This window comes from Neophocaena asiaeorientalis, unplaced genomic scaffold (assembly GCF_003031525.2).
Source record: "Neophocaena asiaeorientalis asiaeorientalis breed wild unplaced genomic scaffold, Neophocaena_asiaeorientalis_V1.1 scaffold65, whole genome shotgun sequence".
In the NCBI taxonomy this organism is placed as follows: domain Eukaryota; kingdom Metazoa; phylum Chordata; class Mammalia; order Artiodactyla; family Phocoenidae; genus Neophocaena; species Neophocaena asiaeorientalis.
In genome coordinates this window covers 2141312-2165345 of record NW_020173215.1, presented here as the reverse complement: position 1 = coordinate 2165345, position 24034 = coordinate 2141312, and the positions used below count along the sequence as shown (strand labels likewise).

Below are 24034 nucleotides of genomic sequence, written 5' to 3'. Positions count from 1 at the left end.
GTCCCAAAGAACTTAAATGGGGCAGGGAAGAGGAGAAAATAGTGGTTGTAAGTAGACACTTTTGTAAACATGAAAAATCTCTCTTTCTGAAAGCACAAATGTTTCTAAAGCTAAGCAAATAGTATGTCTATACTCTATTTAATGTGCAGATTGCAATCCTCAGTTTCATGGCTAATTTGAGGAACTTCAAGTAGTCAAAATAATTGACGTAACATGCACAGGACAGTACAGACTAATATATATCATAATTCATGGCTCAATCTGTTAAACAGCTTAAGTGTGGAAATCCAAATCTTGATAAGAAGAAACAGTTGTCTTCGGCACTGTCATTTTTGGACTAGTCATATTATTAGTTGGATCTGAATGTTATCATAAAAAATCAGAAGAAATGAAAGCAATGAATATTCTACAGCCCAAAATTATAGAGAAAATTTCTAGCTTATGGAATTTTTAATTTTTCTATGTTTCCCTATGTTACTATGTTTCTTATTTTCCTATATTTCTTTAACAATGTATAGAGTTGGTTTAGTATTTTCGGAATTTCATACTTTTGCTATCTATCAACAGCTGTGCTTTCAGTTTCTAGAAACTGTGTCCAATTCAAATAGCTGAAGAACAAAAATATACGTGTGAAGCTTTTGTTTGTTTTTGTTTTCAGGTTACAGCACTCTAACTAGATAAAACAATAACTTTCTAGGTAATGTTGGCCCATCACACAATTATGGGGAAAAAACAATCAAAATATCATTCTATGAGATTCTTATGGCTATAAAAACCAAACTATATAAGACTTAGTGCAGCTAAAGTACAACTAAAACTCTCTACTTTGGACTATTAACATTACATTTGGTAGTTCAGCCTTATCTTTGTCTTCTGAAATGTCAACTAACTTGACTGAAACTTCTCTATGCAAAGGAAACTACACAGAATTTACCTGTACTTTATCTGAATGAGCCACTGAGGAAGGGCTCACAATAAGATGAAGACTACTAGAGGAAATGATATCTAGAGACTGCAAATTATTAGCATCTCTTAATACATTTGCAAATTCCTACTGAGCCAAATTGCCTACAAAAAGTTTATTTCTACCAAGTGCCTTGTCTGGTTTCTCATACCATTACCTTTCAAAGGCATTTTATGAGAACTCTGCTACATATTCCACCTCCCATTTGGTTCATATTAACAGTGTTTCCCACCCTGTCCCTTTCTAGGCTCCAAAAACAGACGTCTCTGATGGCACATAAATGTGGCAGATCACCCTACTTCAGTAAACTTCTCTGGCTTCTTTTTCTTCTCTTGCAGTCAAGGTGAACTTGAGCTATTTGTAACCTTTTGTTCCATCTCACTTCAGAAGTAATAAAAGGACTCATGAACTCCAACTCATAAAATAACAAGATTGGTAGGTATTTACAGAGTATCAGATGGGTGGGGTAGAGAGCAGGGCAGGCTACCTCCCAATGTTTCCTAGTGACAGTTCATACTCTCATCTGATTAGGCAGCTCTACCTGTAAAGAAGAGAGCAGTATGCCTCTTATCAAATTTAACACTGAGACTTAGAAGGTGCCTTCTGCCATCACCATAATTATCATCAGCAAAACTTTTATAGTCAATGTATAATCAGAGAGTTATGAAGAAAACACACAAATAAACACTCTCCAGCATGAAGTACTTGTACCATGTATTCCTTAAAAGACCTGTAAATCTTTGTACAGAAAAAAAAAATCACACTTGAAAACAGTTTAATATATATATACACACACATGATATGTTTGATATGATATTATAAATAATCCTCTTTATTGTCTGACATTCAGAAACAAAACTATTAATACTAATTTTTATTCTATTGTAACTATATTTTAGGAAACATGACTTAATCCAGATAATACTAAAATCTGTATAATAACAACTTTTATTATAATTGGATTCTACTCTATCACGTAATTATGCTTAACTGAACTTTATTTACAGTTTTAATCACATGTTAATAAAAACCCAAATTTTGATAGGCAGTGCAGGGGGCTCTCTTTAGATAGTAAACTATAAAAATTAGCTCAAATGCCCCCAATGCATATCAGCCTTAAAAAAAAAATTATACATAAAAGTACTATAAAGTGATGATGTGAAATAATTTAATTCCTCTACACTGTAATTGCTAATATTTAATAGCAGTCCTATTAAATATTTCTTACCTGCCCCTTTCAACTGCTAAGGCATCAAGTTCATCAAAGAAAATGATGGAAGGAGCCACTGCTCTCGCTTTTCGGAAGATCTGGTGGAAAGAGTGCTACATTAGCTAAAGATCAGCAAATTCCAGAAAACTCCATAGCTAGTTTTAGTTTGAAAATTATATTTAGAACCAAATCTATTATGTACCAGTAAACCAGCCCAATCACTTTGTATACAACCTGTAACAGATGTATAGCACTTCATAATGGATGTAAAAGTATCCTCTTCCACGGTGCTTACTTGCAAACAGAGACAAGACACCAACACATATTCTTAGAGGTGTGTAGGAGACAATTTGGTTAAGTAATCAAACAATCTCAGTTAAAATCCCACCTTCACCACTTGGTAGCTGTGTGACCTTCAGTGGGTAACTTTATTTTTATAAACTACGATTTCCACATAAAATGGAGATTATGAAAAATGCCTGCCTCAGAAGTTTAAGAAATGGATTAAAAAAGAATGCAAAGCACTTAGTATAATGCCTGGAACATTTATCCAAATAAACACATATTTAAAAGAAAAATCATAAATGTATAAAATCAGCCAAAGTTTAGCATATACAATACTCATAAACCTAAAAGGCACACACTTTGCTCATTTCTCTGAAGACTGTATGGAAAAAACAGCTAAAACTTGGAAAAGCATAGATAGGTTAGATCTGAAGTCAATCAGACTATCAACATCAAAGACTGGCCAGACAGCCATGGGGAAAACATGTGGAAATGGGCTAGAAAACGTCAGCATAAGCAGAAAGAAATCCAAATGTGTGTAACCTGTAACCTAGGCCTCCATTTTCTGGCCACAAGTATGATGACCATAAAAATACACAACAGTCACCAAAACCTTAATATTAATAAACACCACCTTTTTCATATTTTAATCAATGAGGTGCTATCATTATCAGTTAATGTTTTATATTATAACCAACATCTACATTTCAAGAAAGAAAAAGTAACAAGTTTTTTTCTCAGATGCAAAACAAAGTATTCCAATCTCTAAGACTCTTGGTTGATACCCACATGTGTCATAAGCAGAAGACCATCCGTTCCACTGCTATTTACGTGTTTTTGTCCTTGCTTAGCTTCTTTGAGGATACAGGGTGCCTGTGTGAGGCAGGCCAATCTTTGCTTGGGAAGCCGAGACTTGTGATCAAACTGCTATAGTTACCCCCACTTCAGTGCCTTGATTTTGCATGAACTTCCCAGTTATGTAGCTTCAGCAATATGGATTAGCCAGTAGGCCAATCAGGCACTGGCTGTAAAATTTAAGAGAGGAGGGGGATGCACTTTCTAAATCACCAGTCAAAGGTAAAGTAAATAAAATAAGAAGAGTACAGTGACATTTTCATATACTAATAAGCTTATCTGATTTAAAGGGCTACCTGGTTTAAAGGATTTAAATCTCATTCTGACATCATGCATTCTTTGTTAAGTTTAAACATATCCTTATTTTTTTTAATGAAACGCTGACATTCGTTAAAAAATATTTGGTAAAACTAAAGGCTGGAAATATTATGATGTTTAAAAGCAAAAACAAAGAATTGTAGATGACCAAAATTGCATTTAAAAATAATATTTGCCTGAAGAAAAATTATACCACTAGAATTTAGATTTGGAAACTTCAAAATCTATAACCTGAAACAAAATGGAAACCATACAGGACAGAAGCCTGGTTCTCCTATGCAGAGTTCCACTTTAAGACATAATCTTCTTACCTCTCTAACTGCTCTTTCAGATTCACCAACATATTTGTTCATTAATTCAGCCCCCTGAATGAAAAGAAAACAACTGTTCAGTGTCTTTATAAATCCAAACACATGTATATCTTTCAATAAAAGAGAAAATACACACATAAAAGAAAAAGAAAAAAATAGACAAAAATCAGCTTTTAATTAAAACAGTTCCTCTAGCATGCTTATTTTTATTGGGTGTTATTTATGCCTCAAAAATTAAAGCCATTCTGTATTCCAAAAACTACACATCAACACAGTGACTGTAACTAAACATGATAGTTTAACATCTCATTCATCATCTGTCTACCCATCCATCCATAATTTTACTATATATCAGGAATGGTGCTAGTCATTGAAGATAGAACAGTCTAATACTAGATCAACAGCCCTCTCTGACAAGAAGCAAGACCTCAGGGCTAATTCTTTTTATGACTCCATGATAATCCCTGAAAATGGAATGGGAATCACGTAATCAATGACATTATCTTAGTCCCTGAGTATTTCCAAAATAAATGCTACTCTCCAGCTCCCTCCTCTCATTTGACTTGGCCATGTAGACGCTGACTTTATGGATCTGCAGGGCCAAACAAGCTCTTCTCAGCCACTATCCCAGCCAAAGGAGATAACTCCTGCAGACAAAAATCTTAGGACCACCAACAAAGCTAACCCTCAGTCAGTGTATCACATTGTGAAAATGACAATGACCCTTGTTACCCTCCATAGTGTCTATTCACTCAGCCTCTGTCTGAATCTCCCTTCAGATATCTGCCACTCAGCACTTCATCCAGTTGATGGGAAATCTCTTTTCCCTTCTGTGTCCAGCTATTTTAGAATGGGTACCAAGAATGAAAGGTGTGGACTTCTAGTAATAAAATCTACCAGTTTTTACTAACCAGCCATCAACAGAAGAATCCTCATAAAAGTGGCTGGACTCCCAGCAATAAAGCGCCTATCACTGATTCAAAGATACACTTTTTTTTGGACATTCAACATTTCTGAATAGTAAGATTTTTCTTTCTCAAGTACCTAAAATATTATGTATAGTATGAAATGGTAGGCTTTCATTTTTACCACACACCTATCTACTTTCTCATGCTAGTTATCACATCACAAGAAGTCATGGGATTAAAAAACAAATAAATAAAATAATAATAATAATAATGCTGTCCTGAGAACCACAACTCTTCCCTTCAGATACTGGTATAAGTTTATTGTACAAAATGCCAGATGTCTTTCTCGGCTATGGGCTTTCACTCACTGTTCTTCCCAGTATCTGGCTTCTATTGACACCCTTCCCCACACAATTCCAAACCCATTATACATGTATGTGTGTGCTTCTCTCTCTGCACAGGCATGCATGTATGCACACACACACACACACACACATTATTTTGAACAAGATTCATGTTCTATCCCAGGCAAATTATGGGTCCCAACAATTTACGGGATATAACTAGACACTAGCTTGAGTATTTCCAAAACAAAATACACCAATTAAATAAAAATCGGACTGATTGAAGCACACAGGCAAACCTAGCAGAATGTCAACTAATGCTACAAATTGGTACAGGCAATAGTTAGCTTCAGATAAGACACCTTATTACAAAGATAGCTGTTATACTATATAGCATGGCAAGTGCTAGGATAGAGGGATGCTTAGGTGCCACTGAAACATAGAAAAGCAACCACTTAGAGTCAAGGATGTTCCTAGAGAAAGTAACATTTCAGGTGAGTGTGCAGTTGATTTACCACCCTCAAAAATATGAAATACATCAAGACCCAGAAATAAATCAAAAAGGTCTCTGATGAGCTAAAACAGGTGTTGATATGCACTTTAATGGTAGAAGAGGTCTTAAGATTTTAACTTAGAGTTCACTGACTTTTTCAGTTATATACAAGACTAACAAACTTGAGTCTGAACTGATCTAAGAATTTATAACAGGTGGAGCTTAGGGGGCAGAGAGAATGCAGCAACAGTAAGGCTACTTAAAGTGGGAGGCAGGAGCATGTCAAAAACAAGTTTAAACTTTATCCTGTAAGCAATGGGAAGAGTCTTAGGGGAGTTAACTGATAATAGGTGTATTAGGGAAAGATGATTCTAGACACAATATAAAGGATGATTGGGAGGAACATATGAGACCAGAATGGCAGTTATGAAATTCTTAAAACAGCAAAGGTGAGAAATGAGGCACAGGCTTAAGGTAAAACAATGGAATGGAAATGAGAAGACAGCCACATAAACTATTTAAAAAGATAAAATCAACTTAATTTGTTGTGAGTAGCAAGATGTGAAAGAGAGAATAAGAGGGAAGGAATACTAATTCAAATTTGACTTATACTATTTCTGATGTTCACAATGACTTAATTCATGAAGGAAAAAAGGATGCTCAATATATTCGGTGTAGCAACTCTCAGAAATATATATCTCATTAAAAATAGTCCATCCAAGATGATTAAAATTAAAAATTTTGTAATCATGAACATAAGTGCTAACGTTTACTGAATATTTCCTATGTGCCATGAACTGTTCTAAGCAATTTATATATATATTAATTCAGTTATGTAAAATGACAAAGAGATGCAGAGCTACTATGATGACTTTCCATCTGTGAGTAAATTAAAGACCCACACAAAGTCAAAGGCAGGGAAGATCAGAAACAAATATCCAGCAGCTTAATTTCTTTGCTGACATAGAGAGACACTGAATCATTCATTCAAGGAATATTTATTGTCTATAATGAGTTTATGGTTTAATAGATTACTAAAATAATCTTATTCTTAAAACATAACAATAATTATATTCTTAAAAAATAAAAATACAGTGAGAAAAAAATACCACAACTATATAGAGAATGCCACGAAGAGAAGCAAAAATAAAACAAAGATTCCTTCCAGGTAAAGGAATCAAGGAATAATCCTGAACAGCAATGAGATCACAACTATGTCAGGTCATTTAGAATGGAAGGAGGGAGTTAATAAACTAGGATAGAAAACTAGAAGCTAACATAAAGGAAACGGTCAGATAGAACATGGAAAGAGAGTTTCTGGAAGCACATGGACAGAAAAGGTTTCAGGGCAACATGCTGGGAACAACTAGGTGTAGGGTGAGAAGGGCAACACCACAAGGGACAGAGAAAAGGCAGTGTAGAGTTTGGGAGCCATGGGGTGGTAGAGACGGGACAGCACAGAAGGACGAGGGGACATCAGTACAGGGGTTTGTGGTGGCAGCCACCTAGCATGAGACATCAGAGATCAAGAGGGGTATGGAGACCTTCCCCACAGAGGGGGGCTCACCATGAAGTAACACTCAGAACTTAGTTTCTAAATTCTCCATCCAAAGGTATGCAAATTGCTTTAAGAATCTTATACATAAAGTGGTATAGTATTATTTGAAGGTAAACTGTAAATTAAGTGTGTATACTATAAATCCTAGAGCAAGTATTTTTTTAAAAAGAAAAACCAAGAGGTTTAGCTATCAAGAAAATAGGGGAGATAAACTAGAATACCAAAATATACTCGACTTAATCCAAAAGAAGGCAGGAAAAGGGGGGAAAAAAAGAACAGATGGGATAAATGAATAAAAATTACAGGCATAAAAAAGTCTTTCAAATTACAAACACGCCTGAGGAAAGGAAGATAATTTTTTAATATTTTTTATACTACCTCTACAATGGTGCTTCAAAAATATTGAAATTTTATAATATGGTAACAAGTAAATAAATTAGAACATATGGGGATCAGGGTAGAACAGTCAAGGATAAGAGTAAGAAAAGGATAGGAAGAATAACTCAGAGTTCAGGCTGACAAAATCCAGCTGCTCCAAAGATACTGCCATTCATCATGTTCAGCTGAGTTATCTGATAGCATCGATACAGAAATCCTTAAGTAATGAGAGGGGCAATTTTACCTTTCTGCCTGATTTTCTGAGTAATCTAAGTTGATGCATTAGTAAGTTTTATATAACATTAACAAGGTTAATTATGTTCCCCTCTCCCCCCAAAAGAAAACTCTCATCTATTTCTTATGTGTGTTTTCCTATTTTCTTTAAAAATAATCTTTTCAAAATTATTTCAGAGTAATAAATTATACATACTGTAAAAAAATTAATATTTGAGGCTAATTAGGGGGCAGATGCATGAAAAGCATAACTAACATTTAAAGGTACTCCTACATCTGACTGAAATTTACCAACAACCAAGGAATGCATAAATTATCTGTAAGCAAACAAAGTTATTAAGAAAACTTGCTTTGGACAGTGCTTTTGATGACTAAATATTATTTACAATTAATATGTCAACTGTTTGTACATTGATACTTAAACTGTCTCCAAGCAATCATATTTACACAACAGAATTGTTTTGAAGCTAACTCCCCAAAGATAACTACAGAGTGACCTCATCACCAATGATTTAATTATCTTAATTTCTTAAATAATACAATCCCAAATAGCTTTAACTTGAATAAAGACAAACAATGAAACATTAGTAATGCCGAGACACAACATTCTCACTTTTTAAAGGATAAAGAAATAGCAACAGCTTAATACCAAACCAATTTTACAAGTTTGGTTTTAGACACAGGTTAGACTATACAACAAAAACACAAAATTTATACTCAAAACTATCAGTAAGATAAATAAACCTGGAGGCATTTTCCCAAGTATTGTGGGATTGAGGAAGATAAAATGTAAAGGGCCCGAGAGTAAATATTTCAGGCACTCTGGGACTCATACATCCTGTGTCACATATTCTTCTTCTTTTAAACATCCCATTGGAAATGTAAAGTTCATTCTTAACCAGAGGGCTAAATTAAAATAAACTGTAAGCTGGATTTGGCCCCAAAACTGCAGTTTGCTGACTACTGATCTAGATTAATCTCATACAATTTGAAATAGTTCATTTCTGCCAATGAGATCAAAATTCACCAAAAATACCAATGACACAATTGCTGAGTGAAAAACCTGGACTTCAAAACATTGAGAGAGGGCTTCCCTGGTGGCGCAGTGGTTGAGAGTCTGCCTGCCGATGCAGGGGACACGGGTTCATGCCCCCGTCCAGGAAGATCCCACATGCCGCAGAGCGGCTGGGCCCGTGAGCCATGGCCGCTGAGCCTGCGCATCCAGAGCCTGTGCTCCGCAACGGGAGAGGCCACAACAGTGAGAGGCCCGCATACCGCAAACAAACAAACAAACAAACAAAAAAGAACATTGAGAGAATTGATCAAAATATTAATGAAAAAAATCAATGACCGTTAAAAAAAAAAAGCAATTTTAAAATAGCTAGTAATGTTTAAGTTGTTCATGCTCAATGACAAACTTCTATTTCTAGGTATGTATACCCTAGAGAAACTCTTGTACATACACACAAGGAGATATGTACAAGAATATTAGTGAAGCATTCTTTACAGCAACAAAAAAATTAAACCTGGAATCTAAACATTAATTAAATCTAAAAATTCATTGACATAAAAATGGGTAAATAAATTGTAGTGTCCTTATAAAATATGAAGGGCTAGACTACAGAGACAGTTTGCCAGCAAGAAGACCAGCAAGAAAGTTATTATACAGCCAAAATCCACTGCCTTGTACACTTACAACCAAGAGTAGAGAGCTCCTAATGTTTTGCCAGATTTTCAAAGGTCATGGAACAGTTGTAATTTTCCCCATTGGGTATTAAGATCATTTTGCATGGTTTCATCTTGCATTTTTAGAGCCCTGCACTACAGGGCAAAACAAGGTCTGCCCATTTATAATATATAATATAAATTATACTTTTACCCAAAAGGGACTATGAACAGAGTTAAGAAAGTAAACAACAAAACAATTCGGGCCCATTCGATAAAAGAAGCTTTAGATAATCAGGAGAATGGATTTTTGTTGGGGAGGGGTTGTGGGGGGAGTGAGGAAGGGATAAGAAAATTTTATGCAGAATTTCATTCAGTTTAGGGTGACTACTTAGGCAAGGGTGACCTAATAAAAATCAGAAAGGAAACTGCTGGTGTCACTGTTACTTTATTATCATGCAAACTCTGTATTACTGTTACTGTTCTAGCAACTCTCCATAAAAGTCAATGGTGTAGGGCTTCCGGGGTGGCGCAGTGGTTGAGAGTCCGTCTGCCGATGCAGGGGACATGGGTTCGTGCCCCGGTCCGGGAAGATCCCACTTGCCGCGGAGCGGCTGGGCCCGTGAGCCATGGCCGCTGAGCCTGCGCATCCGGAGCCTGTGCTCCTTAACGGGAGAGGCCACAGCAGTGAGAGGCCCGCATACCGCAAAAAAAAAAAAAAAAAAATCCAATGGTGTAACATAAAAATAGTAAGCCAGGGAAGACATTTCCTTAAGCAGGGAATATACTTAATACATATATACAGCCTTCTAACTATCTGGCTTAACTGAAGGAAAGCGGTTATAGAATCCGGAAAAATGATTACTATTCTCCATAGAGCTGACTCTAAAAAAGATGACTTGAATATCGATGCTGTGAAGTACAAGGTTATGATCATTTCATGATCTAAGAACACAATACGCTGCTAAAGACAACAGAAAGATTAACATGTTTTAAAAATCTGATGTATAGGCAAACCGACAATATTGTGTTGAAAATGGGAAAATATGGCCTACAGCCTTAAACAATGAAGGGCCATTCCACTACTACGTAGAGGTGGGCTACGTATAGAAAAACCTGCGGATAACAAACAGTGCTTTTTCTCCAAAAACAAAACAAAAGAAAAAAAAATATCAAACAGATTTGAAAATCTAACCTAAGAAGTTAGAGCTGTGAAGAAAATCTGGGTTAGAATAATTCAAGTCAAGTATTACTAACAAGTCATAGCAGTAATGAAAAGTACTGTAAGGCCTCTAGAGAACATGTGATTTTGTACAGAACTGCATGCTGAGGAATCCTACCTGGATGACTGGCTTAAAAATGCAACCCCAGTAGCTGAACTGATATGTTACATAAATCCAGAATTCCATATGAAGTCTAGGCAAAGAAAGGTTATTTTGAGTTTGAAGTTCAAATTGCCCAAAATCACTGTGTTCTGGTACAAGTTGCAAAAGATTAAAATCACTTTCAAAGATATATACTACATCTTATTCTAACACTAACAGAAAACTTACGGGATCATAAGCTGTGCTGCTATACTTTTTTGTTCTATTTGTGGTCAAATATAATCCAATTCTTAAAAACAGAGGAAAACAGCAACTAGCATCAGCTAATTTTATGAAATCTTGCTAAACGCTTGATATGTATTATCCCCTTACTGCTTACAACACTCCTCTGAGGTGAATAGATTAGCCACCAACAGGCAAAAAAGATAAACAACAGATTAGAATATAAGCATTATGTGAGCTACTCATAGAATGTTATTCGTGGAAGGGCTTTAGGAGAATCATTTACTCTAACCTATCTCACTTAAAACCTGAGGAAAACAAAGCCCAAAGAAGTTTAAGTGAAATGCCAGAAGTCCCAGAAAAGTTAAATGACAGAAATGATGACAAGAATACAGGATTTGAGTTCCCAGACTACTTTTTCTAAAAACTATGATGTCCTCTGTTTTCCAAGTTCCAAAAAAAAAGGAAATGTCCACTTAAGATTGTACATGGTACCAGCAATTCAAATTCAAAGGTATTTGTGGGAAGAGATCAAGTGGCAAGGGCAAATTCTGTCAATAAATGGCTGTTAGCATGGGTTAATTTGAAAATAAGGATTTTTATTGATAACCGTTATAGACAAGAGACCATTCATACCTAATTATAAGGGTTAGGTACATATAGTATGGTCTATGAATCCCACATTTGCTCCTAAGTTATTTAACTCTTTTAAAAAATAATACATGAATCCCTAGAATGGATAAGGTTGATGAAAGCTGATAAGGTTATTTCTCTTCTAATTTTACTTACCAAAATAACTATGTTATGTTAGTCCTGCCACATTTCGCCTGCCTACGTAAGTGCTTCATTGATAAGCGTGACCAAGGAAACCACCAAAAGTAAGTTAAGTACCATAAATTGGCTTGTTTTGGGGTAATGTTATTTTTAATTTTTCCATGACCAAGATTTCAAGTGTTCAAGTTTATAAAACAACAAAAATAACATAAAAACATGTAAAAATCTGTCCAACTGTTCTGTTAAATCTAGTGAAAACTAAACCTGACTTATTTTTTACTGTGTTTCAGTATTTTACACCATATCAGTCACAAATTTAAGTACAATATTTATACCTCATGTTCTTGCAATTTTGCCCCTTTAATCACTACTGGGTTTTTTCCAGTCTTCTCAAGGGCTTTTTAAATGTGTCTGACACCTGCCTGTTGCTTTTGGCTATTACAATTCAAATCAAGGTTGTATAAGTTCCCGAATGTCTAGGGAAGGCAAGTTAACCCAAGCGTTAACTATGGTTAAATGTTATGGAATAAGCTCATAAAAACCCAAAGTCACATGAGATAGAACTATATATATGCAATGGGAGTAAAGGATCGTGAAAATTAATAAAAAGTACAGCATCAAGCACACAGAGAAGGCCATTTTGGGAAAGCACTTCAAAGAGTTTGAAAACAGGCATTAAGTACTAGGCAAGAAATGCCGTGGGCAAGTAAAAACCCCTAAAAAGTGAGAGGGTCTGGCAGAGAAGGAAATAGAATTCAAGCTGTTTTCTCAAAAAGTATAATACAAACCTTCCCCACAATTCATTTATTCAAGAAAAGAAAATGACACATTTCTTCAGAACGTACTGCGGGCACCAAGCTGACTACAGTTAAGCCAGCTATAAAGTGCACTTGTTCACACCCCCCGGAAAATCCTTTATATCAGTGACCCCTCTCGTGACTCTCACCCCTTTACTGACCGCTGTGCACAATCTTAAACACGAGGCTTCAACTTCCATGCTTTAATCTCTAGAAATAACCTTTCTCTGGAGCTACAAACTCGTATTCAACACCCTTTTGGACATTTCTGCCATATTGCTCTAAAGGCATTTCAAACTCCACGTATCTAAATCCCAATCTGGTACCTGCTCTCCCACCTCCAGCCTACTTTTCCTCCTCACATGCTAACTCTTCCTAGAGTTGGGGTATTTCCATCTGCCAGTCATTAAAAGTAAAAATTTTAAGCACCTTTGACTTCTTTCTCATTTCTCACATACAATCAATCATCAAGATTCTAAATGCTACCCATTTCATTATAACACTTGCTTAGTCAAATGTCTTTCTTACTGAATCATGAGTTGGTAGATACCAAGGAGACCATCTAATGCACTTTGTTTACCATGTACAGTGCCAGACATACAGAAGGTGCTTAATATATATTTGAGTTATTGTTGCAATACTAAAACATTTACAAATATTTTTAGTGTTACAGACATGAAACTGTAATATTTATTTCAACCCCAATTAAATTTCATTCAAAAGAGATTTAAAAGAAGGAAAAAATAACTAATCTCTCTCAGCTGAAATCCACAAATAAAAACTGAACTGACACAACAACAAAATGCTCTATTATTAAGTAAGTAAACTTCTTCGAAGTGTAAAAGCATTCTTTTCCTTCTAAATTTCTCTAGGTCTTAGATTCCAAATACTAAAGGTTTTGTTATTATTTGTTATATATATTGTCATTTTTTACTTTTAGCCACGTGTTATAGAATACTTTCATGTCAAGACATTAATCTGATACAAGCCCAACTCAAAAAAAAATTTATTAACATATACAGTTTTAATATATGATGTCTCAAATTTAACATGTCAGCTTATATGGTGCACAAAATTTAAGTAAATTCAATCTAACTTCTACATAACTTTGTGATACTGACCATGGCACAGTAACTATTCTATTTGTCCTAAGAAAAATACATAATTATTAGTTATTCCCTAATAGCCATTCAAACATTGATAAAACTAACTATATGTCTTTATTTAACATGGATGCTAATAACTGTCAACTTAAGAGTATGGGGCACATAAGACAACACTATTTGGAGACATCAAGATTTTTTTAAGTTGGGAAAAAAAAAAAACCCTAATGGAAATTAAACAGAAACTCAAAAGGTTTCAGACTCCAGATGAGCCCAAATAGCAATAAACTTGTGGAAGGAGAATAAAGAGTTAGGGTCCACAAAAGGCATGAAACTGGACATAGTTCCTAGTGAGACTCTAAATTAGAAGCTGTACCCAGGTGAAAGAAAAAATAACTAAAACTCTAAAAGAAAGTATTCTTTATAATGTTGGGGCCTGGGGCCAGAACCAACACACCTTTATAGGCTTCAACTGAGAACTGCAGTAAAACAGGCAAGCTCAGGGAAGCCTCAAACCCACTTTCTCTAGCCAACTTCCTCTCAGGGCTCTTCTCAGTCACTTTCCACTACCTTGTGGAACATGAACAGAGGGGTGATGAATAGGAAAGGTCTCCTCCAAAGCCCTCACCCAAGGAATCGACCATCTCCCTGTGATTCTGCTCCTTCCCTACAATCCACTCATCATGTACAGCGCAGTACAGAACACTTGGGCTGGCCTTTTTTTTTTGGCCACACTGCGTGGCATGCAGAACTTCCCCAAACAGGGATGAGCCTGTGCCCCCTGCAGTGGAAGATGGAGTCTTAACCACTGGACTGCCAGGGACGTCCTGAGCTGGGCTTTTCAACTTCAGTTACATTCACTGAATCCAGACATAATATGTATGCCCTGATACTGACCTTAGAACTCTTATTTAATTAACAGACTTTTTTGTTTTGGTAAAGTTTAAGGTTTACAGAAGAACTGAGCATACAGTACCAAGAGTTCCCATATACTCATCCCTACCCCAACACATGCTCAGTTTCCCCTATTCTTATCATATATTAATATAGTGTGATACATTTGTCACAATGAACCAATATTGATACATTATTATTAACTAAAGTCCACAGTTTATTCAGGTTTTCTTAGTTTCTACCTAATGTCCTTTTAGGATCTCATCCAGGAAACCACAACAGTATATTTAGCTGTCCTCTCCTTGGGCTCCTCTTGGCTGTGACAGTTTCTGAGACTTTCCTTATTTTTGATGACCTTGACAGTTTCAGGAGTACTGGTTAGGTACTTTACAGAACGTCCTTCAATTTGGGTTTGCCTGATGTTTTTCTCACAGGTAGACATGGATTATGAGTGTTTGGGAGGAAGACCTTGGGAAGAAAGGACCATTCTCATCGCATCATGCACGGGTACATACTAACAACATGACCAATTGGTGTTAACCATGATAACCTGGCTGAGGTAGGTTTCTCCACTACCAAGTAACTCTGCCCCTCCCTCCTTTCCATAAGGAACCCTCTTGTAAGGAAGTCATAACTATATGCAGCCCACACTTAAGAGTTAAGTAGTTATGCCCTCTAAAACTTCTTCACTTACGATTTAAATATAATCCTCTCAAAAGGCCTATAGAGATGAAAAAACTAAGTCTTAGAGAACGCATTTAAGGTTACAGAGCTAAAAAGTGCTAGTGTTAGAAATCAAACCAAAGCTATCTGAATCCTAGCTTAATGCTCTTTTCAATGTAACACACTCAATCTCAAGGGCACAAATTATATAGTAATAGGTAAATTTCAAGCTTCACATTATTCAACCACTAGTCTTTTTCCCTACACTTCCATTTAGTTCATCAGGTTCCTGTTTCTTTGGCAGAGTTTACCCTTTCTTATTAACTCAATCAACTTCCACTCCAAAGCCATGCTATTTTCCTCAGTTTTCTTTGTCTGAGAGAAACAAAATTATTTTTTAAACTAGGTCCCAGAAACATCTTTCCACATCTCTGAACCTGCCCCATAGAAACTGCCTGAACTACCTTCTCAAGTAATTTGGTGTAATTAATGAAAAAAAGCACTGGGCACTAGTTTTATTTAAAAAAAAAAAAAAAAAAGGAAAATGGAAGACTGTATAATACAGTGGGGTTTAGTGCTTAGACTCTGGAGTCAGAAAGTCCTGAGATCAAATTTCAGTTCCATTACCACCACTTTGACTTGGAAAAGTCACTTCACCTTCTTAAACATCACTATCCTTATTTGTAATCCTAGAAACTAATCTTAAAGCATTCAGTATGTAAAAGAGGTATCTATGCAGTTTTCCATGCAATATCTGCAAAATAAAAGCTCTATGATTTATAGACTAGCCTAATTTTTTTTTTTAAAGTTTGAAGATGAACTTGGAACCTACAAAGTTCAAATTATCTTGTACTTTTGGTAACAGAATAGCAGGGAATCTAGTTAAACGAACTATAGTAATTACTTTGAATTGTGCACTGCTTTCAGTAAAATACAGGTTTTTCCTGAAAATGGGATGTATTTTGCACAATTCCTCTCTGGGACAAGTGTCAGAAAAAGTTTCCCCCAAAAGTTAAGGATATACTAAGTTCATTACATTCTTGTACTCACCAATACAGCTAATAAAGGACTTGCTGAAAATCCCTGTCAGAGGCCTAATCACCCTTCTTCCAGAATCAGTAACAGTTCTTCATAAAGTAAAGCAGCCCAGCCATTCAAGGGTAATTAATCTATTGTAGCACTCCAGACAAAAAGCAAGCGAGAAGCAGAGAGGAAATTTCAACTGGAAAATATTTTGATGTAATTGACCCAGATGGCAAACTAAACTTAACCGTATGTCAAGTGCTACAGTCTGCACAAAAACACACACAGATGCCAAAGGCTATTAAGAGCCCACACAAGCCAAGGTGAAGTCTTAACTCTGAGTAGAATATAAATCTTGTAATCACTGTTTAGAAAAGATGCACAGGGGAAAATAAAGGGTTCTTTCATAAACTCAGAGAAAGAAATGTTTAAACTTTAAAATTCTTTATCTTTGGAATCAAAGGTAATCACCATTGCAAAAAGTGTTAGGGAGTTTATTCTTTCAATACATCCAGAACACTTGTGTTTCTCAAAACCAGAGTCTACCTATTTTTTTCTGATCACTTTCAAAATGTGTGAGATTTGTTATTTCAAAAAGTTCAAATTTAATTATAACACTTAAATCCCACAGAAAACAATTATCTATGTTGGAAACAAAAGATAACTTTTTCTTTGTAGGAAAATAAAACTTGAAAGAATACAATATGAATTCCTAACTTCTTTGACTTGATATCCTCATACATAAATGGTATGATATAGCTATTTTAACTCTTCTCATAAGCATTAATCAGACCAAGATGAAAGGACCAATGAAAATGCATAAAAAAGCAAATATTTTTTGTGTTCCCAACTTTTTCTTTTGTAATTTATAAACACATAGGAAAAGTTGAAAGAATAGTAAATGAACACCCATTGTTCACTTAATACATCCTCCACCCAGATTCAAAAATTGAATAATACTGTCAAAGTACACTAAATTGTATAATGAATAAAAGTCCACATTAAATAAAAATTAGTAAGTAGGATATGTAATAATCCCTAAGCAAGTACAAACTCAATTTATTAAGAAAATTTCTTAACATCACTTATCTTTTGTGTGTGACCTAAAAGAATTAAATAGTTAATGAAAGGTGCATATAAATTAACACATAGTTGGTTATTTTACATGAAAAAAGAGTCTTCCTCATTTTCTCATCATGAAAAAAGACAAAAGTGAAACTGTAAAGTTATGAAAGGTTTCATATGCAAAAGCAGTAATAAATATATTTCTAAGTAATCCTAGGATAGGCCAGAAAGCAGTCCTGGTAAGCACCTGGATCACAAAAGAGTGAGATACTAATTTGTAAGGAAATATATGTGCTCTTTCTTCCTTGACATTCAAGTGTAAATAACTGTGAGCTAAATCCTCATTAAATAAGTTTTAGATTTCCAGTAGACAGGAAAAATTCAATTATGAATATACACTGTGGAAGGCAGGCACAAAAAAATGGAGATGACAGAAAAAAAAGAGTAGGAAATGCCAGTAAAATGACCATTTCCACTACCACAAGACAAGAGGACAAGGACCAAAGAGAAATCAAGATGTCTCTGGAAATTTCAAAATCACTCATTACTCCAACATTTAAAACTGCAACCTTTAAAACTATGGTAATGATTCAGCGTAACTAATCATAGTGACAATGGTCCCCTCCCCAAATCCCTATCCAATGTCTTCTACAAGATAATAAAAAACAGGCAAACACTAGTTATTGTGAAGATACTGATTCTTAAAAAGCAAATAGCCTAAATACATCTAAATATCATTCCACAAAAAATTTAAGTATAGCTAATCCTTGAAAAATATGGGGGTGAGGAGCTCTGACCCTCCATGCAGTCAAAGATCTAAGTATAACTTAGTGTAACTTATAGTCGGCCCTCCATTTACACAGTTTCCCCATATCCGCAGATTCAATCCACCTCAGATAATGTAATACTATAGTTTTACTATAGAAAAAAAATCCACGCATAAGTGGAACCACACAGTTCAAACCCACGTTGTTCAAGGGTCAACAGTAAAGTAAAAGACTGACATTCCGAAATAGGTTTTATACATTCAACCTGCCAATGATTTCAATGTTTTAAGATTAAAAGAACATACTTTATTACAAAAAGAATTCCCTGACAACATCAAAATAAATTATCATGTACCTTTTCTGAAATGACTTTGATAGTTAACATATTTAAATATGTATTTTTGCGATAAAGTCTACAGAAATGGATTTAAGGTTTTATATATACATATACATGTATACTAAAATATATATATATATTTAGTAAATGGATATATTATCATGTTACACAGAAGTTAATAACAAAATTAATATCTAGTCCTATAGTAAATGCAAAACTACATATCAGGTAAGATAATCTATCCCAAGTAATAGGGCAGGGCAGTAAACAAATAAAATATGCATGTGTGTGTTTCAGAATATAAATAATGTATATATATCTTCTGACTGGGAAAGTGTTTTTAAAAAATTTATTTTCGGGGACTTCCCAGGTGGTCCAGTGGTTAAGAATCCGCCTTCCAATGCAGGGGACACAGGTTTGATCCCTAGTTGGGGAACTAAGATCCCACGTGCCGCAGGGCAACTAAGCCCATGCTCTCTACAGCCCATGTGCCGCAACTAGAGAGCCCGCATGCCACAACTACTGAGCCCATGCGCTCTGGAGCCCGTGTGCCACAACCAGAGAAGTCCACGTGCTGCAACAAAGAGCCCGTGTGCTGCAACTGAGACCCGATGCAGCCAAATAAATAATGAATATTAAAAATAAAATGATTTGTACCATATAAGGTATTTGATTTCTTTTAAAATATTATGTTTGTAAATATTAAATTTATTAAATTCAATCAAATTTATAATTAAGTCTTGGTTAAACAAAAGTGATTAGTACAATTTAAAAATGTAGAAAGAAAACTGGTTTCTATTACACATGTGTGTAAGAAATATTGAGAATCAAGAAACTAAACCATGATTTGCTGATTATAGGCACTAATTTATCTCCCATCTCCCTATATTATATTGCCATCAATCTCAAATAAAAATCAACTACTCCTTAAGATGGCCTTTTATGCTCTCCTAAGGGTAGGAATCAGAGGATTGGACGGGGGTGCCTAGAAGACAGAGTAGCAGTTAAAAAATTTAACACCCTACCTTTACAGCTAGGAAATTCAGCCCACTCTCATTGGCCAAAGCCTTTGCAATCATTGTTTTAGAGCATCCAGGAGGCCCATACAAAAGAACTCCTTTAGGTGGCTGAATACCCATTTGGGTGAAAGACTCTGGATGTTTCAAGGGCCATTCCACAGCCTGTTTCAGCTTCAGTTTGATATTTCCCAGTCCTCCTATATCTGACCAGGATACCTGCAAAACAAACAAGCAAATAATAAAAATTTTTAAATATATATATGCAAGAAGGGAAACAGAACTATTTAAGAATCAATAATTTCCTAAAAATAATTTTAACAGCATCAAGAAGTAAATTAGGAGTTTATAAAATGTGAGCTGCGTATTATAGAAATACTAAAGAAAAACAAAATGTTTGTTTGCCAAGACTTGTATAAGTAACTGGTTCAACGATTGAACATTCTGATAAGTCTATATTCTATTCTACGTGGCTGTAAAAACTAGCTTTCATCTGTTTGAAAATGGTTTGAATCAGTGATCCAAGGTCTCATCTATATATCTAAGTTCTTGTATTTCTTTTTTAGCAAAATTACTTTTAAATATACTTCTGTAGGTCCTTATGGAACATGTAATCTTTTCTGCCTTTGGTATATTAATAAAGAATCCTCAAAATTTTGTTCCCCGCAAAAGGCCCCCCAAACAAGATAGCTCTTTAGATATTTACTTAATAAATATTCATTGAGAACTACGTACCATATAGTGTACACAGGAAATAGATAAGACATAAATCCAGACTTCAAAGAACTTAACAACTACCAGTAACATGCACATAAATAACTATAGTACAATGGAAAGCATACTAACCACAATAACAAAGAAAGAGAAAAAGGCTTTGGGACTTCCCAGGAAGAAAAGATGATTCCCAGCTGGAAGGCAAATCTGAAAGCCAACTCTTGAAGCATGGATGAGATCCAGAAATGTGAAAATAGGGACAATGTCAGATAGAGGCCAGTGAGAGGCCCATAAAAAGGGGGTTCCCTTTTCTCCACACCCTCTCCAGCATTTTTTTTTTTTCTTTTGCAGTACGCGGGCCTCTCACTGTTGTGGCCTCTCCCGTTGCGGAGCACAGGCTCCGGATGCGCAGGCTCAGCGGCCATGGCTCACGGGCCCAGCCGCTCCGCGGCATGTGGGATCTTCCAGGACCAGGGCGTGAACCTGTGTCCCCTGCATCGGCAGGCAGACTCTCAACCACTGCGCCACCAGGGAAGCCCTGTTTGTAGATTTTTTGATGATGGCCATTCTGACTGGTGTGAGGTGATATCTCATTGTAGTTTTGATTTGCATTTCTCTAATGATTAGGGATGCTGAGCATCCTTTCATGTGTTTGTTGGCAATCTGTATATCTTCTTTGGAGAAATGTCTATTTAGGTCTTCTGCCCATTTTTGGATACCTAGGAATAAACCTACCTAAGGAGACAAAAGACCTGTATGCAGAAAACTATAAGACACTGATGAAAGAAATTAAAGATAATACAAACAGATGGAGAGATATATCATATTCTTGTATTGGAAGAATCAACACTGTGAAAATGACTATACTACGCAAAGCAATCTACACATTGAATGCAATCCCTATCAAACTACCAATGGCATTTTTCACAGAACTAAAACAAAAAATTTCACAATTTGTATGGAAACAACAAACACCCCGAATAGCCAAAGGAATCTTGAGAAAGAAAAACAGAGCTGGAGGAATCAGGCTCCCAGACTTGAGACTATACTACAAAGCTACAGTAATCAAGATAGTATGGTACTGGCACAAAAACAGAAATACAGATCAATAGAACAGGACAGAAAGCCCAAAGAGAAACCCATGCACATATGGTCACCTTATTTTTGATAAAGGAGGCAAGAATATACAATGGAGAAAAGACAGCCTCTTCGATAAGTGGTGCTGGGAAAACTGGACACCTACATGTAAAAGAATGAAATTAGAACACTCCCTAACACCATACACAAAAATAAACTCAAAATGGATTAAAGACCTAAATGTAAGGCCAGACACTATCAATTTTTAAATTTTCTGTTGAACCTTTAAAGTAGGCTGCAGGTATGACACTTCTAAATACTTTAGCATACCTCTCATGAAAATAAACATTCTGGGAAGAAATTTTTAAGGAGGGTAGTCAACAACTATTAAAAATTAATAGATCAGAAAGTAGAAAGAATTAAAAAGAAATGGTCAGTAGATCTGGCAATGAGGTTACTGGATAGTGGTTTAATTCAATCAGTAGAGTTTATTTTTATGCCTTTTAAGAGTGGCATATATACATACCCACAATACACACACACATGCATACACATACAGGCATACACATGCATACATGCATACATAGAGGGACAGTATGTGTGTGTATATATATATATATATAAAATGGATAAAAGCTGTATTTATAACTATCATAGATACACAAGTCAGGGAAGCAACTTACAAGAACTAAAATTACACTATGTTTTTGTTATGATGCTGCATGATACCCATTCAGTTGTTACTATGCAACTATTATACTTATACAATGAGAACAGCATGCTCTGTTGGAGAACATGCTCCATGAGAAACAGCTATTCCATACCTTGGAGCATGTTTGAGTTATACCTTGAGTACTATAGCAGAATATTTAGTTAAGCTAATTTAATAAGCACACATACAGATAAAATTTTCAAGATTAGTACATAACTATATCCTTCCTAATTAATAGCATTTAAAACAAAATTCAATGATATGCCTATAAATGGCTAGGAGGATGTTTTTCTCAGATATATATGAAACTAAATAAACCTGGCAATATGATAAAATTTGGTATTTAATACATTTGAGTGTGTTTGGTTTTTAATCAGTCTTTTAAAAAATCTTTAAAAAGAGTCATTTAAAAGAACCTAATATAAGATATTAAACTCACATGGAACACACATGGAAATCACCAAAATAAAAGGAAGTCCATATCATAAAAAATGATCTCTTTAGTTAGGGATCAGGGAATAGTAGCAAACAGTGTCAGCTGGACCAGGAGCTGAAGAAGGTGTGTTCCTCAAGAGAAATTAAGATGCTCTTACCAGAAAACTGAATGTTCACTGGACATGGAACAGGCCAAAACACCAATGCCACTGCATGGACTAGTAGTCTATACTGAGGAGTTGGTCCATTGCCCTGAAGGCTGTAAGAACCAGCAGAAAAATGAAACAATTCTATCCCTTTCCTATCTCCTGACCTTCGGGGCTCTTGCTTCACCAACTGTCTCTCTATTCCTGCTTTCATTATATTCTTCACTATATTTTTTCCTCAGCCTACAAATATTTCCTTTTTCTCCCCATCCTTCAAAACAACCTTACTTTGATATTATTTCTAATATTATACCTCCTCCTTTCTCATCACTAAACTTTTTGAAAGATAGTTAATACCCCTCTACTTCTACTGCACTTATATTTTCCAATATAAGTCAAGGAAGCAAATTATCCCCCCAAACAGTGATAGGAAAGGAGAGTAAAAGATAAAAAGTTTAAGACTAAGGGCATTATGTCAGAACATCTCTAGACTCTCAGGAAAATTTGAGGCAAAGTCATCTGCAGAAACATCTATCAATCTATTAAATACTGACTAAATGCTATTTCATACTATGCTGGTTCCTGGGAAAAAAATAGTTCCTGTCCATACTGAGTTTTTGACCTGATGGAACATTTCCTTAAAAAAGCATACTTTCATAATTATGCAATTACTATAAAGCCTGGTATATGCTAAAAGGGTAGTCACAGAGTTTAAATGGACAGTCTGGAAAAGCTTTTCAGAAGTGACATACGAGGTGGGATCTAATAAACACAGAAATTAGTCAGCTGAAAGTAACAGCAAATGCCGTGAAGACAAAGGTTAAAAAAAAAGCATTATACATTAGGAGAACTAAATAAAAGTAATTCAGGAACAGGGGTGCTGAGGGCAAAGCGTAGAGATTCCCGCGGAGAGATTCCCGCATAGAGGATCGGTGCCGACCGGCACTCACCAGCCCGAGAGGCTTGTCTGCTCACCCGCCAGGGTGCGCGGGGCTGGGAGCTGAGGCTCGGGCTTCGGTGGGAGCGCAGGGAGAGGACTGGGATTGGCGGCTCAAACACAGCCTGAAGGGGTTAGTGCACCACGGCTAGCCGGGAGGGAGTCCGGGGAAAAGTCTGGACCTGCGGAAGAGGCAAGAGACTTTCTTCCCTCTTTGTTTCCTGGTGCGCGAGGAGAGGGGTTTAAGAGCGCTGCTAAAATGAACTCCAGAGACGGGGGCGAGCCGCGGCTAAAAGCGTGGACCCCAAAGGCGGGCAGAGACGTTAAGGCTGCTGCTGCCGCCACCAAGGGGTCTGTGTGCGAGCACAGGTCACTATCCACAGCCCTCTTCCGCAGAGCCTGGGCAGCCTACCACTGCCAGGTTCCCGGGATCCAGGGACAACTTCCCAGTGAAAACGCACGACGCGCATCAGGCTGGTGCAACGTCACGCCGGCCTCTGCCGC

General features: G+C 36.1%; 1 protein-coding gene across 1 annotated transcript in view; it reads right to left on the bottom strand.

Moving 5' to 3' along the window:
- The window catches only part of AFG2A (AAA ATPase AFG2A), a 331993-nt gene that overhangs the window by 236433 nt on the left and 71526 nt on the right, over positions 1 to 24034 (bottom strand). Inside the window, exons 11-13 of the mRNA XM_024745165.1 lie at positions 19519 to 19728; positions 3944 to 3997; positions 2193 to 2272 (exon numbers count right to left, since the gene is read on the bottom strand). Coding sequence (XP_024600933.1) covers positions 2193 to 2272; positions 3944 to 3997; positions 19519 to 19728 — 344 coding nt within the window. The remainder of the gene's footprint in view (positions 1 to 2192; positions 2273 to 3943; positions 3998 to 19518; positions 19729 to 24034) is intronic.